Source organism: Cynocephalus volans, chromosome 14, assembly GCF_027409185.1.
Source record: "Cynocephalus volans isolate mCynVol1 chromosome 14, mCynVol1.pri, whole genome shotgun sequence".
In the NCBI taxonomy this organism is placed as follows: domain Eukaryota; kingdom Metazoa; phylum Chordata; class Mammalia; order Dermoptera; family Cynocephalidae; genus Cynocephalus; species Cynocephalus volans.
Genome location: NC_084473.1, coordinates 35,258,639 through 35,280,171, shown reverse-complemented (window position 1 = coordinate 35,280,171; position 21,533 = coordinate 35,258,639). Strand labels below are relative to the sequence as shown.

Genomic DNA, 21,533 nt, shown 5'->3' with positions numbered 1-21,533 from the left:
GCCGAGTGAGCTTCATAGACCTAGATTTTTTTTTCTAAGAGGAACAGGACTTTGGAAAGCACCTGTGAGTATCCTGACTTCTTTTAAGAAAATGCTTGGGAGAGGAGGCCCAGAGCATATAGTTGGAAGGACTGGTATGTGCCTCACTCTCCAGCGTGGGCACGAGAAGGCTGACAGCTAGAGATGTCTGAGTACACACACCACAGAGCCGCTTCCTCCAGCTCTCCAGTGATAGGATTGAAGAGTCAAGCAAATTTGGATCCAAAAAAACTTGATAAAAGGCCTGACCTGGGAAAAGGGCTGAGTAAAAGTCAGCTATCATCATTATTATTATTCATTCTTCCTCAAGATTAGAAAGAATGGAGGTGCTCTTAGAGACTCCACCATCTAATTCCTTAGGAGAAGTGGGAGCTGTTCAAATGGAAGTCCAGAGGCTAATGGGGCAACATCACATGGCTGTCTAGGCTAGACTGGAGGGGCAGAAGCCACACCCTGGGTAGAAGGGAAGAGCCCCAGAGCTGGGCCACTAGGTCTCACAGGTCTTACTCTGGGCACAGCAGTGGGTGCCAAGGTCTTTTGCCTGAAAAGTTAGGCAGGTGGAGTAGCCTCAGAGGAGGGTACAAGGGGCCATTGCATTCCTTCCCAAGCTGACCCTCGAAATGGAGTTAATTAGACAAAAACAGATTTTTACAGGTGGGGTTTCAGATTGCTTAGGAAGACTGACACTAAGGATGCAAAGCGATATTCAAGGTCTAGCCCAGCTTTTGGCTTATTCTACCCTCTACAGCAGTGTTCCAAAAGCACAGGTAAAGCCGGTGGGTCTTGAACTCACTTCAGTAGGTCAAGACAGGCATTTTTAAAGACAAACTGATAAAATAGAACGAACAATAACTGAAATGCTGGTAATAAGAGTATTTTTCCATGAAACTTTTGTTTCAGTTAAATATATCGACAGGTTTGTGTGCATAAAATGTGAGATATGTTTAGACAACTCAGAACTTCAGCCACAACATTATCCCTCATGTGAAAGCAAAATATTCAAGTTTTTAGGTTTCAGTGCCACGTTCTCACCTGACGAACAGCGTAGCTTCCAGGAGATCCCGGGTATCGTTCTATCAGCAATGGTCGTAAGTCCTTTTGCCACATTTCAGAAATACTGGTGCCTTCTGCAATTTGCTGAAGAACCGATGAATTCAAACTGGCTGGTTGGTGATAATTCTGAGGATTAAATTAAATTGTTTAACTGGCTATCATTTCATAATATGTTCAAGGCTTACCCTGACACATTTGCACTTAGTTGCTTTAAACTTCAAAATAAAGTGATAACTTTTATGTCATATGAGGTAAATTAAACTACTCAACTTTAAAATTGGCCCCTTATATCTAGGAAGTTAAAATTTTGGGAGGCTTATTTTATAAACAAAATTAACATAGTGCTTTAAACCCGAGAATTAATATACAATTGTTTTGCAAAACTAAGGTTTAAAAATATCAATTATCAGCCCACCATTATTAAGAAAACCAAATATTTTAAAAACTGCAGCTAACAAAACAATATACTTTGTTAGCACAATTGTTTTCTAAAAGGCAGTGTAGTGTTACACAGTAAGCACTGTCTTAGAGTCAGAGAAACTGGATTCAAAGCTTCTGGCTGCCATTTAAAGGTTGTATGACCTTGGGCAGGTCACTTAACTTCTCATTCTCCCCAAAAAAACTAATAAAGGAATTTGAGCTAGATTTACACTATCCAATAAAGTAGCCACTAGCCACATGTGACTTGGGCTTGAAATGCAGCTAGTCGAATTGAGATATGTTTTAAGTGTATTATACACATTGGATTTTAAAGACTTAGTATGAAAAAAGTAAACTGTCTTATTCATAATTTTTGTAGTGATTACATGTGGTAATTTTTCTGATATATTGGGTTAAAGTACGTACATTATTAAAATTATTGTACTTGTTGCTTTTTACTGTTTTAATGTATCCAGTAGAAAATTTTAAATTACATATGTACCTCTCATTAAATATTCCTATAGGACAGTGCTGATTCAGATGATTGTTGCAATCCTTTTGGCCCAAGCTTGGTGATTCTATAACCCATTAAACAGTAAACTTTTTATCTTCAGTTAAAATTATTGTAATATTCTGTTAATGCTTATACTCATGTAAATGTATATTTACATATTAGTTAAGTGAAACTTAACTTAAAAAGCTAAATAAACATAACATTTAAATTTGTATCTTGGGTATGACTTTACAGAGGCGGTATTTTCTTATGATACTAGCAATGATGAATCATTCATGCATTGCATGTTTTTCAGGTACTTAATGATGGAATGTGTTACTTCTCCTCAAAGGGAAGTGAGTGATTGATTGGATAACTTGCTCCCTAAGGGGAATGATGAGGGTAACATAAAGATACTGAATTATTTGGAATGCAAAACAGAAGTTGAGGAAGGCTTATCTATTTTACAGTTCCTTGCAGGACCAGTGTTAGTTGAATATGTTTACACCGGTACTTTCACTGCATGTGAACCACTCCTTGCAGCTGGTGGGGAACTATGGAATTAGAGAATACTTATTGCCTGATTACTTATACTCATCTACACTTTGGGATGGCTCAGCGTTACTCCCAGTATTTATCATGTCAATAGTATGGGCTGTGGGATCAGACAGCTCCTCTCAACTCAGCACCCCACCTCTTATTTATTAGCTGTAACTCTGGCCAGGTTACTTAACTTCTTTATGTCTCAATTTCCTCACCTGTAGAATGAAGGTAATAACACCTACATCTAAGGATAATTAAAATTAAGTGAGGTAATATATGTAAACTGCCATAGTAAATATTCAATGCATTCGTTCTATTATTCCCTCCTATCTATCATTTAATAGATATAGACTTTTAAAGCTGGAAGAGACATTTACAGATGATCTAGTCCAACCTCCTTGATTTATATCAGTGGAAACCATATAATCAGCTGGTTCATAGGAACCAGCTGATTTCCCAAGTTTGTAAGGAGAGTTACAGATAAGTCCATGAAAACACGTATGACCTGTAGATTCCTGATCCCATGCTAGTTCTTCTCTGCCTAATTGCCTCATCTATGCACTTACAGTTTACTCCTAAATATTGATTCTGTGCCTGAACATCTTATGGTTTGTGTTTGTTTACTGGTAATACATTTTTAAATATATTTACTTAATAAATTTGTCACTGCAGCCTTTAAATTTCTTGGTACCTCCAGGATCTAAGTCCTCGTGTAGCTCTCAAACAGCACTTTGGAAAGTAAGCTGAAGCTAAAAGACAAAACAATAGAATATGAGAAAGGAAAAGAAGAAAAGAAGGCAAGAGGTCGGAAGACTTGCATGGTTAATTATTACTTAACCCAGGCAACAGTAGCCTGTCTGTCCTGTCCCACTGCCTCACTGGCCCCATGCGGTGCTGCTCACCCCTGCTCACCATGCTTGTCACCCTGGCATTCATCCAGGTCCAAAGCACTCTGTCCCCTTGAGCCCTTGGCATCTGCAGTGCGTTCTGCCTTACAGGCTGTTTCCCTTTCTCTTCAACTGGCTGGATGTTTGGAGGCCACTTCTCTGTGTGTTTACTTGTTTAACGTCTGTATTTCATGCAAGCTGTCAGCTCCATGAAGGCTGAAACTGTCTCTCTTCTTTATACTCTCTCCCTATGCAGGCTGCACAGTACCTGGTTCATATTGAGCATTCAATAAATATTAGGCAAATTCATCAAATAAGGAATCAACAGATTAACTATCTTTCTAAAACTATCTTCACTAAGACTATGTTTACAAAATAACGAAGTAAAATGGGCACTTTTACCATCATAAATACCAAGTCAGTTGAATGCACAAGCAAGTATAAATACAGAAGAGACAGGTGGCCACCTGCTGCAGGCCTGGGAAGTGCTATGGCTCAATGTTAGTGGGCTTTGTTCTTTTTGAATTTCTGATAATCAATGTGTCTTATGATAGAGAACTGGGTTGGCCCAGGCAGTCACTGTGACAATCAAGAACTGTTGCATCAAAGGCCATCTGACCAGTAGCTCCTTTTCTATTTACTGTCCATTACTGCATCCCAGAGCTCACCTGGTTACTGTAGACAGGGCCCTTCACTCTGTGTCCACAGTGAGAGGAAATCAAGCTCGTGTTTAGATGAATGATTTGTAGAGGTTTGAAAGAGTTCTTCATAGATTTAAGAAAAAAACAGAAGCAAAGTAAATGGTCCTCCAGCATCCCTAACTGTAAGATATTTTGGATGAAATGTAGTTGGCAAATAGCACCAAAAAAAATGTTTAATGGACGATTAAAGGGTAAATTCAACAGACAGGCCATTGGTGCTCATGAATACAGAGACTTACATGTGTTGCTTCTCAATGTCCTAGGTTCAATCATTTAATTAACATACTTCAGTAAAGAGTCTCGTCTCTCCTTGCCTCTCTGGGAGCAAAGATGCTCCTGCAAAATCCCAGGAGCTTACCAGTCAGTGAAGGATAGAAAGGAGGAAACAACCACACTTAGTTAATTACTTAAGCCCATCTCTTTATTAAAGCCCTGTATGGAAAAGCATTGGACTTTCCAACCTAAATAGTATGTATTCATATTTAAGGAGTCCTGCTCTCAGAACTCAATAAATATATGCATCTATGTGGAGAAGAATGAGTAAGAGGAGAAACGTGGGAACAGTGTGAGCTAAACAGGGGGCAAGTACCTGAGGCAAGGACAGTGTTGGGCCCAACAGTAAATGCAAACCCCAATTTATTCTAGGTTTATTTCAATTAAAAGGCACTTAGACAGTTTTCTATTGGTGCAGGCATTCTCAGAGGAATGAGGCTCTGTTACAGCCCCTGCCTTGTCTTTTCATCCAGGCAGAAAGGACAATTAGTCTGCTCCAGGTGACAAGAATCTTTCAGCTAAAAAAGTGTGAACCAGATATCCTGAAGCATCTCCTCTAGGCTAATCACATGGTGCCAGGCCAAAGAGGGTTTTAATTACATAATTTGTAGAGCTGGCCTAGCTTGCAGAGAGATTTGAGGTTCCAAACTATTGAAATAAATAAAGGGAGATCATTACAGAAATGCAGCCAATTCAAGTCCAGTTTCCATCCTATAAGAGCATCTCCCAGGCAGCCCTCAAATTAACACCTCTGTCCACCTGCACATTCAACTCAGCCAGCATTTACTGAACTCCTATGTGTCAGGTGTGACTAACATTAAAAATGCAGTTAGGGAAGAGTGGGGAACTGCATAAGATAATGTATGTCTTTTTAAAATGCAAGTAGCCGTCTACTTAAAAGCAGAACAGTACAAGCTTTAAACACAGCAATGTAGGGTCAAATCCCGGCTCCCTCACACACTAGCTGTGACTAGGGAAAGGCTCCTTATCTGTAAAATGGATGTCATAGTATTTACTTAGCAGGTGGCACAGGCTCCAAAATGACACATTTTGTCTTTGTTCCCTGACCAACACCCAGCCCATCACTGACCACCCTGCCCTGCCTTGGAGTCTCCATCACTGCTTCTATAGGAATCACATGGGGTAGAGGAGTGGATGGCTAAGGACTCCTAGAACCATGGAGGAAGGAACCCTAGGACTTTTCGAGCACATGTTGCTTCAGAAACAGAAGAATGTGAAATGCTGGAGACAGCAGTTATCAGTTTGCCAGAATTGACACTTCAAATAATCTGTCCCTCCATCCCCAATACGACTTGCTTTTTCCTACTTCACCTTTGTAACAATGAAGGAATATTCTACCAATTAAAATACATCGAGAAAGTTTGAAAAACAAGCTAAAAATTCAAGAATAAAAAAGCTGTTAAATTACGGAATGATGATTTTGCAATTATCTAATGATGCTTTCAATGAATTTTATTGGCTTAAGGAAATACTCATAATATACTATTAAACAACATAGTAAGATATAAAACTATATATGCAGCACAATATCTAGTATGAAATAAATATTTTGTGTTTATTTTTAAAATAAACAATTAACCTTTATTGAGCATTTACCATATGCCAGCCACTTTACTAAGTGCTTTACATGGATTCACTCATTTATTTCTCATAAAAATCTATGAGAATGATATAATTATCCATCTCCATAAATGTAAATACACACACACTTGTGTGTGTGAGCCTGTGTATGTGTGTGTATATGTATATAGAGAGAGAAGACTAGAAATAAAAACACCAAAATGGTTAACAGCAATTATTTCCGAATAATGTGGGATAACATCAGTTATCTTTTTAGTATACTTTTCCATATTTTCCAAGTTTTCTAAAATGAGCACTTGTTAACTTTATAATTAGGAGACTTCACTAGAAGTCATTCTTTTTACTTTATTAGAGTTAGCATCCTTTTAAAAACATAAATCCCTTTCACCAGCCATCAGTCATTCACACCTAAAGGAGGACTGATTTAATGAGATTCCTTTTAACAGTTCGTTGACAATGTTGTACTAAAGGAATGGGCCTGTACTAAAGGAATATGCCTGGGCATCAAGGGGCAGGGGAAGGATCCAGAAGAAGTAATTCTGTAATACGGCTCAACCGCCAGAATAATGATGACTTTTAAGCTGCATTACAGAGATCAAGGAAAGGGAAATTCAGGGGGTGAGAGAAGAGAAGTTACCAAAAACAAACTATTTTGGAATGCCATTTAGGGTCAGTCCACCCTAACCCAGAAAAAGGGAGTAAGGCTGTGGACCTCCAACCTCCCCACTAGCCCCACAAGTCACAGAGCGCTACCTGGGCATTGTGCATGTACATCAGCCAGGACTCACCTACCTTAGAGAAGAGAGTAGAAGGGGAAAGGAATTATCAGGGCTAAGCCAAATCCTACCTCTTCAATTCACTGGTGTAGTAGTCATCAAGTTTTCCCATTTGTAGGCTGGGGATGAATATACCCTCCTCACATGGGTACTGTGAAGTTCAAGTGAGATGGTTTTATATGAGTGTGTATGTGTTTGTGTATATGTGTGTGTGTGTGTGTGTGTGTGTGTGTGTGTGTGTGTGTGTGTATATATATATATATATTTAGGGACCTCTGCTCCTAAACGTACATCTGTGGGCCCACCTGGTAATCTAACAATTTATAATATTGCTTCTGTGGAAACATTGTTTCCAGGTTTCAAATAACCAAATCATAGTCTTCTGAACACAACCATAAACTAGGGTTGATATGCTTTTAAATATTAGATGCCATTGAAAGAGACACACCTTTATTTCAAAACAAAGAAAATGGATTTCAAAATCAATGAGTTCTTTATCACACCTCACCTGTTGGCAGACCAGTGTACCAAGGGCACACCTCATATGATTAATATAATCTAACGTCATAAAAAGCAGGAAGGCATGTATGTTAGTGTGTACTGATTCATCTCTCAGGCTGCAATCTATAGCTGGCTGCCTGGAAGATTTTACGAAGGCCTACAAATAAGAGGAAAGGGAGCTAGAAATTGGAAAATACCATGGCTGGTTGTCATATTGCTTATACCATTTGAAATCCTTCCATTTCCCAATGAACAGTGATTGGAAGCTTCTTAAAATAAATATGAAAGGGATTCATGCTTTAAAAGACATTTCTCAGAAGTCCAATTTTCATTAGTTTAAAACGTTTTAAGAGTCACAGCACCTTCTCCCATCCACAGATACCCCCTGCCTACACATGCCTACAACGGATCCTTCAAAGCAGTTCCTTCAGTTTCCTATTTACTCCCATCCATTTAGATGTATCATAAAGACACATTTGGTGTGGCTCCACACTCTGGTTTTTAATATCCCCTTCCAAATCTCTGACCATATTCACAGTGAAGGGAAGAAGGAGAGGATTTGTTTGTGTAATTCAATGATCTTCTTCATAAGCCTTACTCCTACTGAACCCCCATGGGAAGCTGTTTTTCTTAAAACGAAGTTATTCTGGCAGTTGACTTCCCTCGCCCCTACCACATTCCCTGAAGCAGGTGGTCTCCATGTGTAAGTGAGGGCCGCTGTGGTCCCTGACTGGTGAAGCTAATTAAGCATGAGCGAAGAACGAACGTGGGCTGTTCATATACCTATGCCTGTGGCTGGGCAGAGGTGGGCATTCACAGTGTGCCCTGTATTTCAAATGTTTGAGTAAATATAGACCTACTGTAAAGCACCTAAAAGATCTGTTCAATAACACTGCCAAAGTTTATATCCCTTTACTCAGCTGCTTTTTTTAGTATCTTTAAAGCATACCATTTTACTCCAACACCAATTAACATTTGCACAAGCCTTTAGCAATCTCATGATGTCAAAACTGCAACACAAGAAAAAGAAATAGTTGTGAACCTATTTCTTTCACACTGAGGAACTTGCAAATCACTTTTATCCTAAGTTCCTCATATGAAATTTTCGGGGGGGACGGGGGGAGGAAGTTTTCGCCTACAACTAGACACATTTCTCTGAAAACAGCATATACCCTCCTAAAGAAAAGAAAAGATTTAGAAGTAAAGCGGGTCTCAGTTAACGTCCTTGGTTCCGAGTTGCTCCGCTTACAAACCTAAAGCAAAGAGATGACACAGGTCCGCCCTGAGAATGCGAGGACATTGCAACGCCCCAAGAACATCCTCAGATGCAGCAGCGGGGGAGCTGTGGGTACACCCCAGGAGCGGCCCGCACGCCGGTGCCCGGAGCGCGGGGACCGGTGGCCTCGCGGGTCCCGAGTGGGCGGCGGCGCTGCGACACACTTCCTGTGCCTATCAGCACCCTCGTCGGACTGCAGCCGAGGGGCGGCCGGTGACATCACCCAGCCCCGCTGGCGTCTGCAAAGCAGCGCCGAGGCCAGCCGAGGCACCCTGGCGAGGACGCACAGCCCCGGCTCCTCGGAGCGCCGGGTGCGGGTGCCTGGGTGGGGGACCGCGGCCCCGCCCCGCCTCCCGTTCTGCCGCGGTGACGCCGGCCGGGCCCCGGTGTCCCCGCACTGGGCAAGAGCCGCTCAGGTACAATCAGGCAACGGCGCCGCCTCACCTTCTCCTCGGTCCAGGCTGCGGAGCCCCGACCGACCCTCGGGGCTGCCTGGGGCAGGGCGGCCACCAGCAGCAGCAGCAGGTGGAGGGTGCCCATGGCGCGCCGGTTCCCGCCGCCTGTCATCTCTCCCAGGCTGTCTGGGCGCCGGCTCCCCGGGCTGCCGGCGGTCACGAGCCCGGGAGCGCGCGTCCTTCGCCTTCCCCTTCTCCACCCTGGACCGACCGCGCCCGCCTCCCCATCGCCTCCCAGTCGCCTCTCGCTGCGCCGCGCAGGCCGCTACCGCAGCCCTCCGGCCCCGGACCTTAGCAAACCCGGGAGCTGGGCTTGGAGAGGACGAAGGGAAAGAAGGACGAGACAGGGAAGAGCCTTTTTATGATCCCCCATGTCATGGGAGGAAGTGTTCATCGACCCTGGGGGGTTCCGAAGTGCTTCCCACAGCTCTTTAAGAAGGGGTGAACAGGGAAACAACATTTATCAAACACACTGTACCAGGCACTGTCCTAGGTGCTTTTCCGATGTTCCCCTACTTGATGTACTAATCCCATCTTAGAGATGAGGCAACTGAGACCTCCCTGCAGAAAGCCTGGACTGGAACCTCCAAAGAAAAGTATTTCCTCTATAACAGTGCATCTGTATGTTTTCTCTTTTTTTCTCACAAATGGTTGCCTTACTTTGTAGTAGATAACCAACATACTCCCCAATGAAGACGTGTGGTTGAAGTAATTATCTGAAATAAAAGAGATCTAGAATATTCACAAAAGTGGCTCTTTGGGCAGTCGTCTCCCATGGATGCCCCCAAAAGGAAAAGCTGATATCAATTTTATTTACTTTCTACCATCAAAGGTTATTGTTACTCCAGATAATCCTAGAAAAAAAAATTCAATTTTGTCTGTAGGTTTCTGTCCAAATTGTCAGGACAATTACTTCACCATCTTTTTTTCTTCCACAGTCAAGATCAGGGCTTGGCGTTTCCTGAGTCATCTCCCAGTTATGTATAGTTCTCAAAAAAGACAGAACAAGGACACTGATTTCCTAGAGAGCAAATGTTTGAAGGTAATGAAGCCTGCCGGAGGGCCCACCCCCTCTATCTTCCTAGGCTTGACTATAAAGAGGGGTTTTTTTAAAAAAGAGAGCCAATCTGGAAATACACTGTTCTGCCCCCCTCTGGAGCTACAGAGGAAGACAGGATGGAAGTATCTTCTGATGTTCAAAATTTCTAACCCTAATCATGTCTGAGAGTTTTCAGGGACAGTTTAAATCTCCAGGCCTGAATAAAATTAAATAGCTTCTTTATTACATCCATGGGCAGTTCTTATAATCAGACCACTTCAGAACTTTCTGCTGGTTCAATATTCAGAACAAAACCATTATCACGTTTCCCAATATACTTCTTCTCTTGCTGCCTAGGCCAACCTTGAAATAGTGGGTTTCCTGGGTGGGTGAATAATAAAAAGCCTGTTTGTTTTTCATACCCTATTACCTTTTTATCTTTTCGCAATATGATTTCTATAAGAGAGAGAAGGTGTAAATAGCAAACTTATATGAAATGAAACTTGAAAGATAATATGCTAAATGTAAGCAATTCAAAATAAGAAATACGGGAATACTTGAGCTAAAATGTAACACATAATTTGATTATGATTTTCTATTCCCTAGTGTTCTCCAAGTTTGGTTATGTTTAAGTCAACAAGATACTGTTGCAGAGATCTACAGGAAGAAGACTCTGAGACAAAGTTTAGCATGGAAGATGTGTATCAAAGAACCCTTGAGACAAACCCCTGTGGGAGGAAGAAGGAGGAACAAGGGAGGGCAGAGAAAGAAGTTAGCAGCTAAGTCGGCCCAACAGCCTCACCCAACCCCATGGGGAGCCTTGGAACTGAAATTCCCCTACCTCTATGGAGTGACTTCCTGCAAGCAGCTCTTTACAGCCAAAAGAGCTGACAGCTACAGGCTGTCTGCCAGCATCAGTCCAACATCTGGAGCAGAGTCCTTCCCTAAAGCAGAACCTGAGCAGCACATCTCTACAAGTGCATCCATGTGATGTATCTCGCACAAATCTAAAACATTTCACATAGTAAGTGAGGCTGATTTTAATAAATTGTTTTTTACACATGTGGGTTTTTCTGACAACTTTCCATAAATCTATAAATCCAATGCAACTATTTGTGTATCCTACCTTCCTTATTCATGTCTTTTTTGTGTCTTACACGCTAAATATCCTTTTCCTTTCCTTCACTCATTCTTCTTTTCTCCCCTCCATTCCGGAAGCTTCAGAAATCCTTCGTGTCTGCTATTTTTTTCCCTACTGCAAATTTTTCTTTCTTCAAACTCTTCCTATGGAAGATAACTGATGACTTTTACATTTTAATTAAAGTTCCTGGCCCTGATTTGTATCATGGAAAAAAAGTAGTTGCAAATGCAGTGAAAACACTCTGTTCATGAGTGGAGTAGTTGTCATCTTCAGTATATTATAAATTCTATACTATAATTCGAAGGACATGAAGAACCCAACTGCCAAAAAAGATCTTCACCACAAAGCTGCCATGGCAGGATTTTCCTGTACCCAGTTCCACCTTTAAAGTGGACCCAATCAGTAACGATCAGAAGTTTCTATTAAACCAGCGGTTTTCACGGTGTGTTCCATGGACCCTGGGGATTCCCCGGGACCCTTTTGGATATGTGCAAAGTCAAATCAATTGTTATAATAATACCAAAATAAGATTTGCCTTTCTTACTGCATTAACTTTGCACTGATGTTGCAAAAACAGTGGTGGGTAAAACCACTGGCACCTTAGCACCTATCAAGACAGGACATAAAACTGTACAATTTTTTAAAAACCATACTTATAGTCATTGTATTCTTACTTAAGAATGCCATTGATGAGCAATAACAATTGTTTTTATTAAATCCCAACCCCTAAGCATGTCTTTTTTAATAGCTTTATTGAGACATAATTGTAATACATTAAACTGACCATATTTAAAGTATACACTGTGATGAGTTTTAGTATATGTATACACCCATAAAACCACAACACAGTCAAAAGAATGAACATATTCATCTCCCCCAAACCTTCCTCCTGTTCCTTTGTAACCTATCCCTCCACTGCCCAAGTCTAGACAACCACCTATCAGGCACACTGTCTTCCAAAATTGCTATACCATTTTACACTACTACAAGCAGTGTATGCGAGTTTCAGTTCCTCCACTCTTCACCAATATTTGATATAGTTGGTCTTTCATTTTAACCAGTAGAATAGATGATTCATTTCATTGCTTCTATTTCTGCTCTATTTTCTATTTTACTGATTACTGCTCTGGTCTTTATTATTTCCCGTCTTCTGCTTACTTTGGATTTACTTTGAGCCTCCCTCCCCCACCATTCTAATTAAGTTTCATATAATGGGAGCTTAAGTTATTAATTTGCAACATTTCATTTTTTCTAATAAAAGGTCTTTAACCATCATAATTCACTGAATCTTTCAAATGAAAATTGGAATTTTGGAAACCTTGTATCTGTTACCATAAGCCTAATACTTTTGTGATATGTAACAGCTTTTCTGACAAAATCGGTGATTTTAACAAATGTGATTATTTATAATATATAATGAAATGTTCAACATTTGAAATATTTGCCTAACTCAGTGAATCAAATATTTTCCAAATGCTTGATTCATAATACTACAAAATCACAAGGGAAAGACCCATTCAAAGTATGAGAGACCAGTGGATTTTAGTGTAATCGAGTAAAAAAAGTTTATTTGTATGGTTCCAGACACCAAATCGCAACTAACTTTTATGACACTACCATTTGTCATGTTTTGATTTAATAACCAAGAAGATTAACCAATATTATCCGAAAAGGCTATTAAAATACTCCTCCCTTTTCCTACTACATATCTATGTGAGGCCACATTTCCTTAATACGCTTCAACCAAAATAACACATCACAACAGATTGAATGCATAAGCAAATATGAGAATTCATTTGTCCACTAAGAAGTCAGGCATTAAAGAGATTTCTTAAAAATAGTCAACAATGTCGTCTTCTCACTAAATTCTTTTTGTTTCAGAAAACATAGCTTTTTTTTAAAAAAAAAATGTGTTATTTAACATATAATGATTTTATTATTTTTAAATAAATCCATGATTATTTATTAAATGCCTGTTTAAATTTTCTGCATAAGAAATATTGATAGACACAATCACATAAATAAAAGCAATTTGCAGTCCTCAATAATTGTTACTAAATACATAGGGGTCCTAAAACCAAAACATTTGAGAACCATTGTATTAAAGCTATTTTTCCTAGGGGAGATAATACATTAAGCCAATGGTTCTAACTTTAGCAACACATTGCAATTATCTAGAAATCTTTTTTAGGAACATGATATCTGAATCCCACACCCAGAAATTCTGATGTAATTAGTCTGGTGTGTGGTCTGGGCACCAGATTTGCTGGAAAGCTCCCCAGGTGATTCTAATGTGCAGTCAGGGTTGAGAACCACTGCACAAAGCCACACACTTTAAGAAATACATTAGCGAAAACCATATAATCAGATTAATGATAACATTAGTAATCATGTTGCATAGTAGTCATGTTGTAAAGCCCTGAGGGTACAGTAGAAAAGACAGGGAAAGTGGGCCAGCCCTAGGCAAATTATGAAGTAGGCAGCTTAGTTTCAAACCCTCAACTTTCCCCCAACATTTTGCCCCTGCACAAGCCTCAAACTGAAGCACCCTGCCCTTTGTTCCTTTAATAGTCAAAGAATGTAAAGAAGTACACAATATCCCTGCCCAAAGCTGTTCACCACTACTTTCAATAAGAGAGTCAAAAATTAAAATATTCGCTTCTGCAGTCAAGAGTCAGACTTTTGCTGTTCCGTAGGAATCTCAGGAATCTAGATTTCCTGTAAATCTTCCCAACTCCTTTCACCAGATCAGAGGTCAGGTCAAGGTGGCAATAAAAGTTAGGAAGAAAGGTTCCTTCTCTCTGGTTTTCTGACCCTCTCCCTTCCCAGCTCTTTAGGATAACATTCACTCTCAGAGAAGGGGAGAGGAACAGTCCCCCCTAAATCCTTATCCCTTTATCTGACACTAATCTTGCCCCCAAACAAAATTCCTTTCACTGTTTTACTAATTTTGTCATGCTTTTTATCAATTTTTCTCTGAAGGCTCTGAAAACCAAAAGTGTTCAAGATCCAAAGAAATTAATCTCTAGTAAGGAATTTCAACGCACTCAAGGAGATGAGTGTAGAGAATCAAAGGTGAAGAACCAAAAAGAAACTTCACTCTTCATAGCTCATAAAACAGACAGCTCTGATCCACGTAACACCAAAACTGACTATAATGTGAGGTTACAATCAATTGATTGTTATGGGAAGTATATACACATACAGTGCATGTATGTATGTTTATAGATGCACACATGTTGACTTTTTATTCAAAAAATTCCATTTATGTTTAATTTTTTTGCATCTTGTAGGATCAGATGAGACAACAAAGCACTGATTTCTACAATATGTTAATGATAATACATGAAAGAGGAAAGCTCTTAGTTCAACAACTTGTTTCCATTCCGAGTTACTAGCTACAATTTTATGGTATGAATTAAAAGTATGATCAGGGACGTTAGGTGTGTGAATAACATGTTTTTTAAGACCCCCTAATTAAAAAACATGATTAGAGATATTATCATCATCCTCATCGTTAATGATAGGAAAATCAAGGCACAGGGAGATTACGTAATCTGTCCAGGGCCATACAAAGCTGACTCACCTGCAGGCAGCATACTTTCTTCACTCTACCCTACTTTTATAGTTTCAAAGGAAAAAATTTAAGTAGTCATTAAAATCTAATTTTTAATATGCTGAGATAAGTTTTTACTGAAGGTAAAACCAGACACCTTTGAAATTATTTTATCTCCAAGTTTTAAGCAGAATATTCATTTTGGTATTGCTTTCTTTCCTTTAATTAGATGTCTAGTATCACGACTATTAGAAGAAAGAAAAGGAAATTATTTTTCAAAAGAAGATTCTTTTGGAAAAAAAACCAAAATGTAAGTAAGTATAATCTAAAGTCAAAACTGAGGCACTCAGTTATCTTGTGCTTTGGGTTCATTTTATTCTATTTATCCACATTGTAGTGATATGAAATTGTGAATTTTTTTTTGCTGCTCAAGCTACACAGACTTAACCGGAAAAGTGCCCTTTCTCTCAATCTTATAATCTTGGAGCAGTATTAATTGTGATTGCTAATTAATTCCTTTCTAACTTTTCATGAAAAACAATCATTCCAAGAGTAATTTTCAAGTCGTACCAAAACATGCTTGTTTTTAAGATTCAAATTCGGCCTAGCAGTCTCAAATGAGAGAGGAAGAAAGGCTCTAAAATTTCTTTCCACAGAGCCCCAAAATAGAACATTCAGAAAGCAAATAAAAATGACACAAATATATAGAAAATAGCAGCAGTCATTAAAAAAACAAGTTGGCTATGCCACATATAGCTATTAATAATAATAATAATAATAGTTAAAAAGTTGCAACATAATACCACAATTCAAATTCTGCCTTTTAACCACATGTTACTATACATATATATATATATAATTTTTTTTTGCTTAAATTTAGGATGTGTTTATGCTGTTTGTCTTATTTATATATCTGAAAGAATGAGCAAAGTATTTTGAATGTTAGTAATACTAAGACAGTAAACATTGAGGTAATAAAAAATCCTTTCAACACTACTATTTATATGTACTTCATTGTTCAGACTATAATAGATTAGATGAACTAATCCAACTTTAATTTTAAAGTTTAAAAAAGCATTTCAGCAAAGCTCATGACCAATACCAGGTCAAGAGTATACCTAAATTTTACTAAAAAAAGGAGCTGAAGTTACTCAGCACAGAATTTAGTGAGACCAATTGCTTTCTGTTACTGGTCAAACCTTGACCTTTTATGGTAAATCACATACCTATTATGGGGAACACTGAAGTTGGCATTTAAAGATGTGTGAGGAAGCAAAAGAGATTGACTAATTACCTTTTATAATATATTTGTTTAGTCCTCCGAGAAAATCCTTCTAACAGGGTTAGATCTGTATTACAAATTAGGAAGAATCAAAGTAGTAAGTTTAGAAAGGGGACTGGGAAGAAATTTCATAAGCAAAAGGAAATGGCCATAGAAGAACTGTGCGTCTTCACTCTACTCTAAAGCAAAATGGTCTTCTTTCAATTCTACTCTTAGATTAAAGAAAATGAACATCAGTAGAAAAACAAGAGAATGCCTCAGACAAAACGAATGACATTCAGGACTAAGCCATATATATAGGATGCAGTAAAAATTATTATTCAGGATTTTTAGAGACTGAAAATATGAAGGAAACATGGTATAGTGGATAGACGATAGCCTGATTACACGCATCTCTGTGTGCTACAATTAAATGTTTATCTTTATTATACTGTGTGGCTAGTTACAGAATGCTATTATTTTAAAGCACACACTCACATCTTCAGCATGTGTTTTACACATGTAAAATATTTTGATAATATAATCCTTACAAGGGCAGGCACCTGGCATCTTAGTAAGTTCTCAATACACTATTTACTGTCTGAAAACAAATGCCTAATGATTATTCAAGCTAGTGCCTGCCAGAAATATGCATAAATATTTGACTCATCATAGTACATAATGTACAGCCTAACCTATAATGACAGATAGACGGTGATCTTCCCCTGACCCCAATACCTTCTGTAATTATTGCTCCCTTTCCCTTCATTTCCATTTTTAATGTAATCTACAGCATTAGTTCCCAAATGTCAGTTTCATATTAATTCCTGTCCATGACTATGCTTATTTAGTCTGTTGCAAAAGGAGAACATTAAGAAAAATGTGTTTTGTTAATAATGCAATTGTATTTACCCAAAAAGCTGATCTTTAATTTTATATTCTTCCTTCATATTTGATGTTACATATTCTTTTTTAACTAACGTGATAGTAGGTTGTAGGTTCCTGAATTTGTTTTTTGTTATCTTGCTTTCTTGTTTATTTATTTTTATTGACACGTTGTAATTACACATGCTTATGGGGTACAATTTGATGTTTTGATACATATATATGTTGTGTAATGATCAAGTCAGGGTAGTTAATATAAGCATCACCTCTTGCATTTATCATTTCTTTGTGGCTAAAACATTCAAAAGATTATCTTCTACTTATTATGTAATATACAAAACTTAACTGTTAACTATAGTCACCCTACCATGAGTGGAACACCAGAACTTATGCCTCTTAATTGTAATTTTGTACCCATTGGCCATCCTCTTCCTGTTTTCCCTTCACCCCCGCTCCTCCCCCAGTCTCTGATAACCACTGTTCTACTCTCTGTCTCAATAATATCAACTTTTTTTATTTTTTAGGTTCCATACATGAGTGAGATCATGTGGTATTTGTCTTTCTGTGCCTGGCTTTCTTCACGTAATGTAACAACCTCCTAGTCCATCCATGTTGCCTCAATGGCGGGATTTTAATCTTTCTTATGACTGAATAGTGTTCCATTGTGTGTGCGTGTGTGTGTGTGTGTGTGTATGTGTGTGTGTGTGTGTGTGTGTGTGTGTGTGTGTGTGTGTATATATATATATATATATATATATACACACACTACATTTTTTTATCCACTCATCTGTTATCAGACACTTAGGTTGATTCCTTATCTTCTCTATCATAAATTGTGCTGCAAAAAAAAATTAAAGTGCAGGTATCTCTTTGACATACTGAGTTCATTTCTTTTGAATATATACCCAATAATGGGATTGCTGAATCAAATGGTAGTTCTTATTTTTAATATTTTGAGGAACCTGCATACTGTTTTCCATATTACCTGTACTAGTGTACACTCCCACCAACAGTGTGCATATGTTTCCTTTTCTCCACATCCTCACCAACACTTTTCTTTTGTCTTTTTGATAATAGCCGTTGTAACTGGAGTAAGGTGGAATCTCACAGTTGTTTTGATTTGCATTTCCTGGATGATTAGTGATGTAGAGCATTTTTTCACATGCCTGTTGGCCATTCGTATGTCTTCTTTTGAGCAATGTCTATTAAAATCCTTTTCCCATTTCTCAATTGGGTTATTTGTTTTTTTACTGTTGAGTTGTTTGTGTTCCTTACATATTCTTGATATTAACCCCTTGTCAAATGTATAGTTTACAAACATTTTCCCCTATTCTGTAGGTTGTCTTTTCACTCTGTTAACAGTTTACTTCGATGCATGTAAGCTTTTTAGTTTGATGTAATCCCACTTGTCTATTTTTGCTTTTGTTGCTGTGTTTTTGAAATATTATTTAAAAACTCCTTGCCCAGCCCCATGTCATGGATAGTTTCCCTTATGTTTTTTTCTAGTAGTTTCATAGTTTGGGGTTTTAAATTTAAATCTTGAATTTATTTTGAGCTGATTTTTTGTATGTGGTAAGGGGTTGGGGTCTAGTCTCATATCTTTTTCCCAAAATGTATTCTTGGCACCTTTGTCAAAGATCAGTTGGCTGTAGGTTCGTGAATTTATTTCTGGGCTCTCTATTTTGTTCTATTGGTCTATGTGTCTGTTTTTATACTAGTACCATTCAGTTTTGGTTACTATAGCTTTGTCACATAATTTAAAGTCAGGTAGTGTGATGCTTCCAGCTTTGATCATTTTTTTAAGGATTGTTTTGGCTATTCAGGGTCTCTTTTGGTTCCAAATGAATTTTAGGATTCTTTTTCCTATTTCAGTGAAGAATATCATTGGTATTTTGGTAGAGAGTGCATTAAATCTGTAGATTGCTTTGGATAGAATAGCCATTTTAACAATATTAATTCTTTCAACCTGTGAACATGGGATATCTTTCCATTTATTTATGTCCTCTTCAATTTCTGTCTTCAAAATTTTGTAGTTGCATTGTAGAAGTCTTTCACCTCCTTGGTTTAATTTATTCCTACATATCTAATTTGTTTGTAATTATTGGAAAAGAAATTATTTTCTTGATTTCTTTTTCATATAGTTCACTATTAGCACATAGAAATGCTACTAACTTTTGTATGTTGATTTTGTATCCTGCAACTTTACTGAGTTGTTGTTTAATTGTGGTAAAATACATACAACATAAAACTTACCATTATAATATTAAATACACTCAGATCATTAAATACATTTACATTGTCATGCAACCATTACCACCATCCATCTCCAGAATTCTTTTTATCTTGCAAAACTAAAACTTTACACCCATTAAGTAATAGCTCTTCATTCCCTTCTCCCCGCAGCCTCTGGCAATCACCACTCTACTTTCCGACTCTGTAAATTTGACTACTCTAAGTACCTCATATAAATGGAATCTTATAATATTTGTCTTTGTGACTGGCTTATTTCACTCAACATAATGTCCTCAAGGCTCACCCATGGTGTAGCTCATGTCAGAATTTCTTTCCTTTTTAAGGCTGGATAATTTTCCTGCATATATCACATTTTGCTTACCCATTCATCTATCAATGGATACTTGGGATGCTTTCATCTTTTGCCTGTTCTGAATAACGCTGCTATGAACATGGGTGTACAAATATCTCTTCTAGTACCTGCTTTCAATTCTTTTGGATGTATATGCAGAAGTAGAATTACTGGATCATATAGTAATTCTACTTTTAATTTCTTTAAGAACTGCCATACTGTTTTCAATAGCTGCTCACCATTTTACATTCCTACCAACAGTGCATAATGATTCCAATTTCTTCACATCCTCACCAAAACTTGTCATTTACTGTTGTGTTTTTTTTAATGGTAGCCATTGTGATGGGGGTGAGGCAATCTCTCATTGTAGTTTTGATTTTCATTTCCCTAATAATTGGAGATGTTGAGGTCTTTCTTAATTTTAATGTTCTCAGGTGGCAAAACAAAGAGTTGGCAACTTAGAGAGTCTCCAATTTTTATAAATTTATTGGTCCTTGATATCTGAAAATCTGGGAACCACCAGTGTACTGTCTGTGTTCTCTTCTCATCTCTCACATGCATACTCAATTCTCTGTAGTCTGGCATTGGCTCACAATCTTCTCTTGACATCTCTTTTGCTGGACTTAACAAATTATTAACTTATTATTGCCAAATAGGATGGACCCGCTTCAGTCTTTATATGATTAGTGAAAAGCACAGAGGCTCTGGGGTCAAACTTAGAATCCCATCTCCTTCAGCACAGTACTTCAATAAATGTAAGTCCTGCTCATGGATTTCCCACAATGTAATTTCATTACTTTCCATAATTTCATTCTCTACGTAATGAATGACTCTCAAATCTCTAGTAATCAACCTTATCAGTGGAGCACTAAGACTTTGCAAAGCCCGCTGCAAGGCATATAGGAATGAATTAGGTATGGCCCCTCCCTGTTTCAAGGAGGTTATAGTTTAGTAAGATAGACTGTTGGGCAATAAAGTGTCTCATGTTCTATGGAGAAACGTGCCTGGAGCACAAAAAAAAAGTGTGTGAGGAGAGGGTTAGTATATAATACCCTCCAAACTGGGAAGAAATTTTTAGTCCAAAGGATGAAGCAGGCAAATTCACACAGTTTACTAAGAGTTTTATTAAAAGGGTAACTTACATACAGGTAAGGTCACACACAGCAAAGAATTAGATATCTACAGCAGATGAGAGTTCTCTCTGGCTTTTAGGCAAGGCTTATATAGCATACCTTCAAATAAATAGCTTGAGAAAAATAAGTTTCCTATGATCTATGAAGCAGGGAGCTTGTGATGTTTGTGCACAGACTAGCCAACACCAGGAGTTGTGATAAGTTGCCTGTTGCCTAAAACCTATGGTTCTGCTGTGCTTGCCCTAAGGTTAATCTATAACTGGTCAATGAAATAAAGGAATGAGGTTAAACAGGAGTCAACATGGTGGTTAAGGCACAAGGTAGCAGTAGTCCTGTTCCTTCCCTAACAGCCCACCCTCAACATCTCTGTGGCCTGCACAGTCTTATCTGCCAGTCTTCCACAATGACCCTAGTGGCCAGACATCAGGTGGTGGCTTGCATCCCTATTTCACAACAGCAATATAAGCAACAACAGGAGCATTATATCCCTATTAAGCAGAGGAAGATACTAAGAACTACAGTTGCCCATTTCCCCCAGAGAGAAGTAAATCATCTAGTAAAAGCATCTGCAAAGGAAAGGTGATCTACATGATCAATGGCCTTTCTTATTTGAGAAAACAAATCAGTTATGTTAGCTTCATAGGAAGGAATGTAAGTACAACATTCCTGTCCAATCAAAGCATGTGTTTCTCTATGAGTAGCAGTTAACATATCTAAAGCCATTCTGTTTTATAACACCATTTCTCTCGTGTGTGCTGTTTCTTGGCTTAATAAGAAAATAATCTGGCTGGAGTCATTCAGGGCAATGGCAGTAAATTTGGCCAGTGCCTGGACTTTTTTGTAATGATGTCTGACAATGGGGGAGAAAAAAGTGGCTGCTGGCCATTTCCACAAGGCAAGACTTTGGCTGCATCT

General features: G+C 38.4%; 1 protein-coding gene across 1 annotated transcript in view; it reads right to left on the bottom strand.

Moving 5' to 3' along the window:
- QPCT (glutaminyl-peptide cyclotransferase) overlaps nucleotides 1-9,131 on the bottom strand; it is a 28,167-nt gene extending 19,036 nt beyond the window's left edge. Inside the window, exons 1-2 of the mRNA XM_063078942.1 lie at nucleotides 9,009-9,131; nucleotides 1,072-1,218 (exon numbers count right to left, since the gene is read on the bottom strand). Coding sequence (XP_062935012.1) covers nucleotides 1,072-1,218; nucleotides 9,009-9,131 — 270 coding nt within the window. The remainder of the gene's footprint in view (nucleotides 1-1,071; nucleotides 1,219-9,008) is intronic.
- Nucleotides 9,132-21,533: the final 12,402 nt, after the last annotated feature.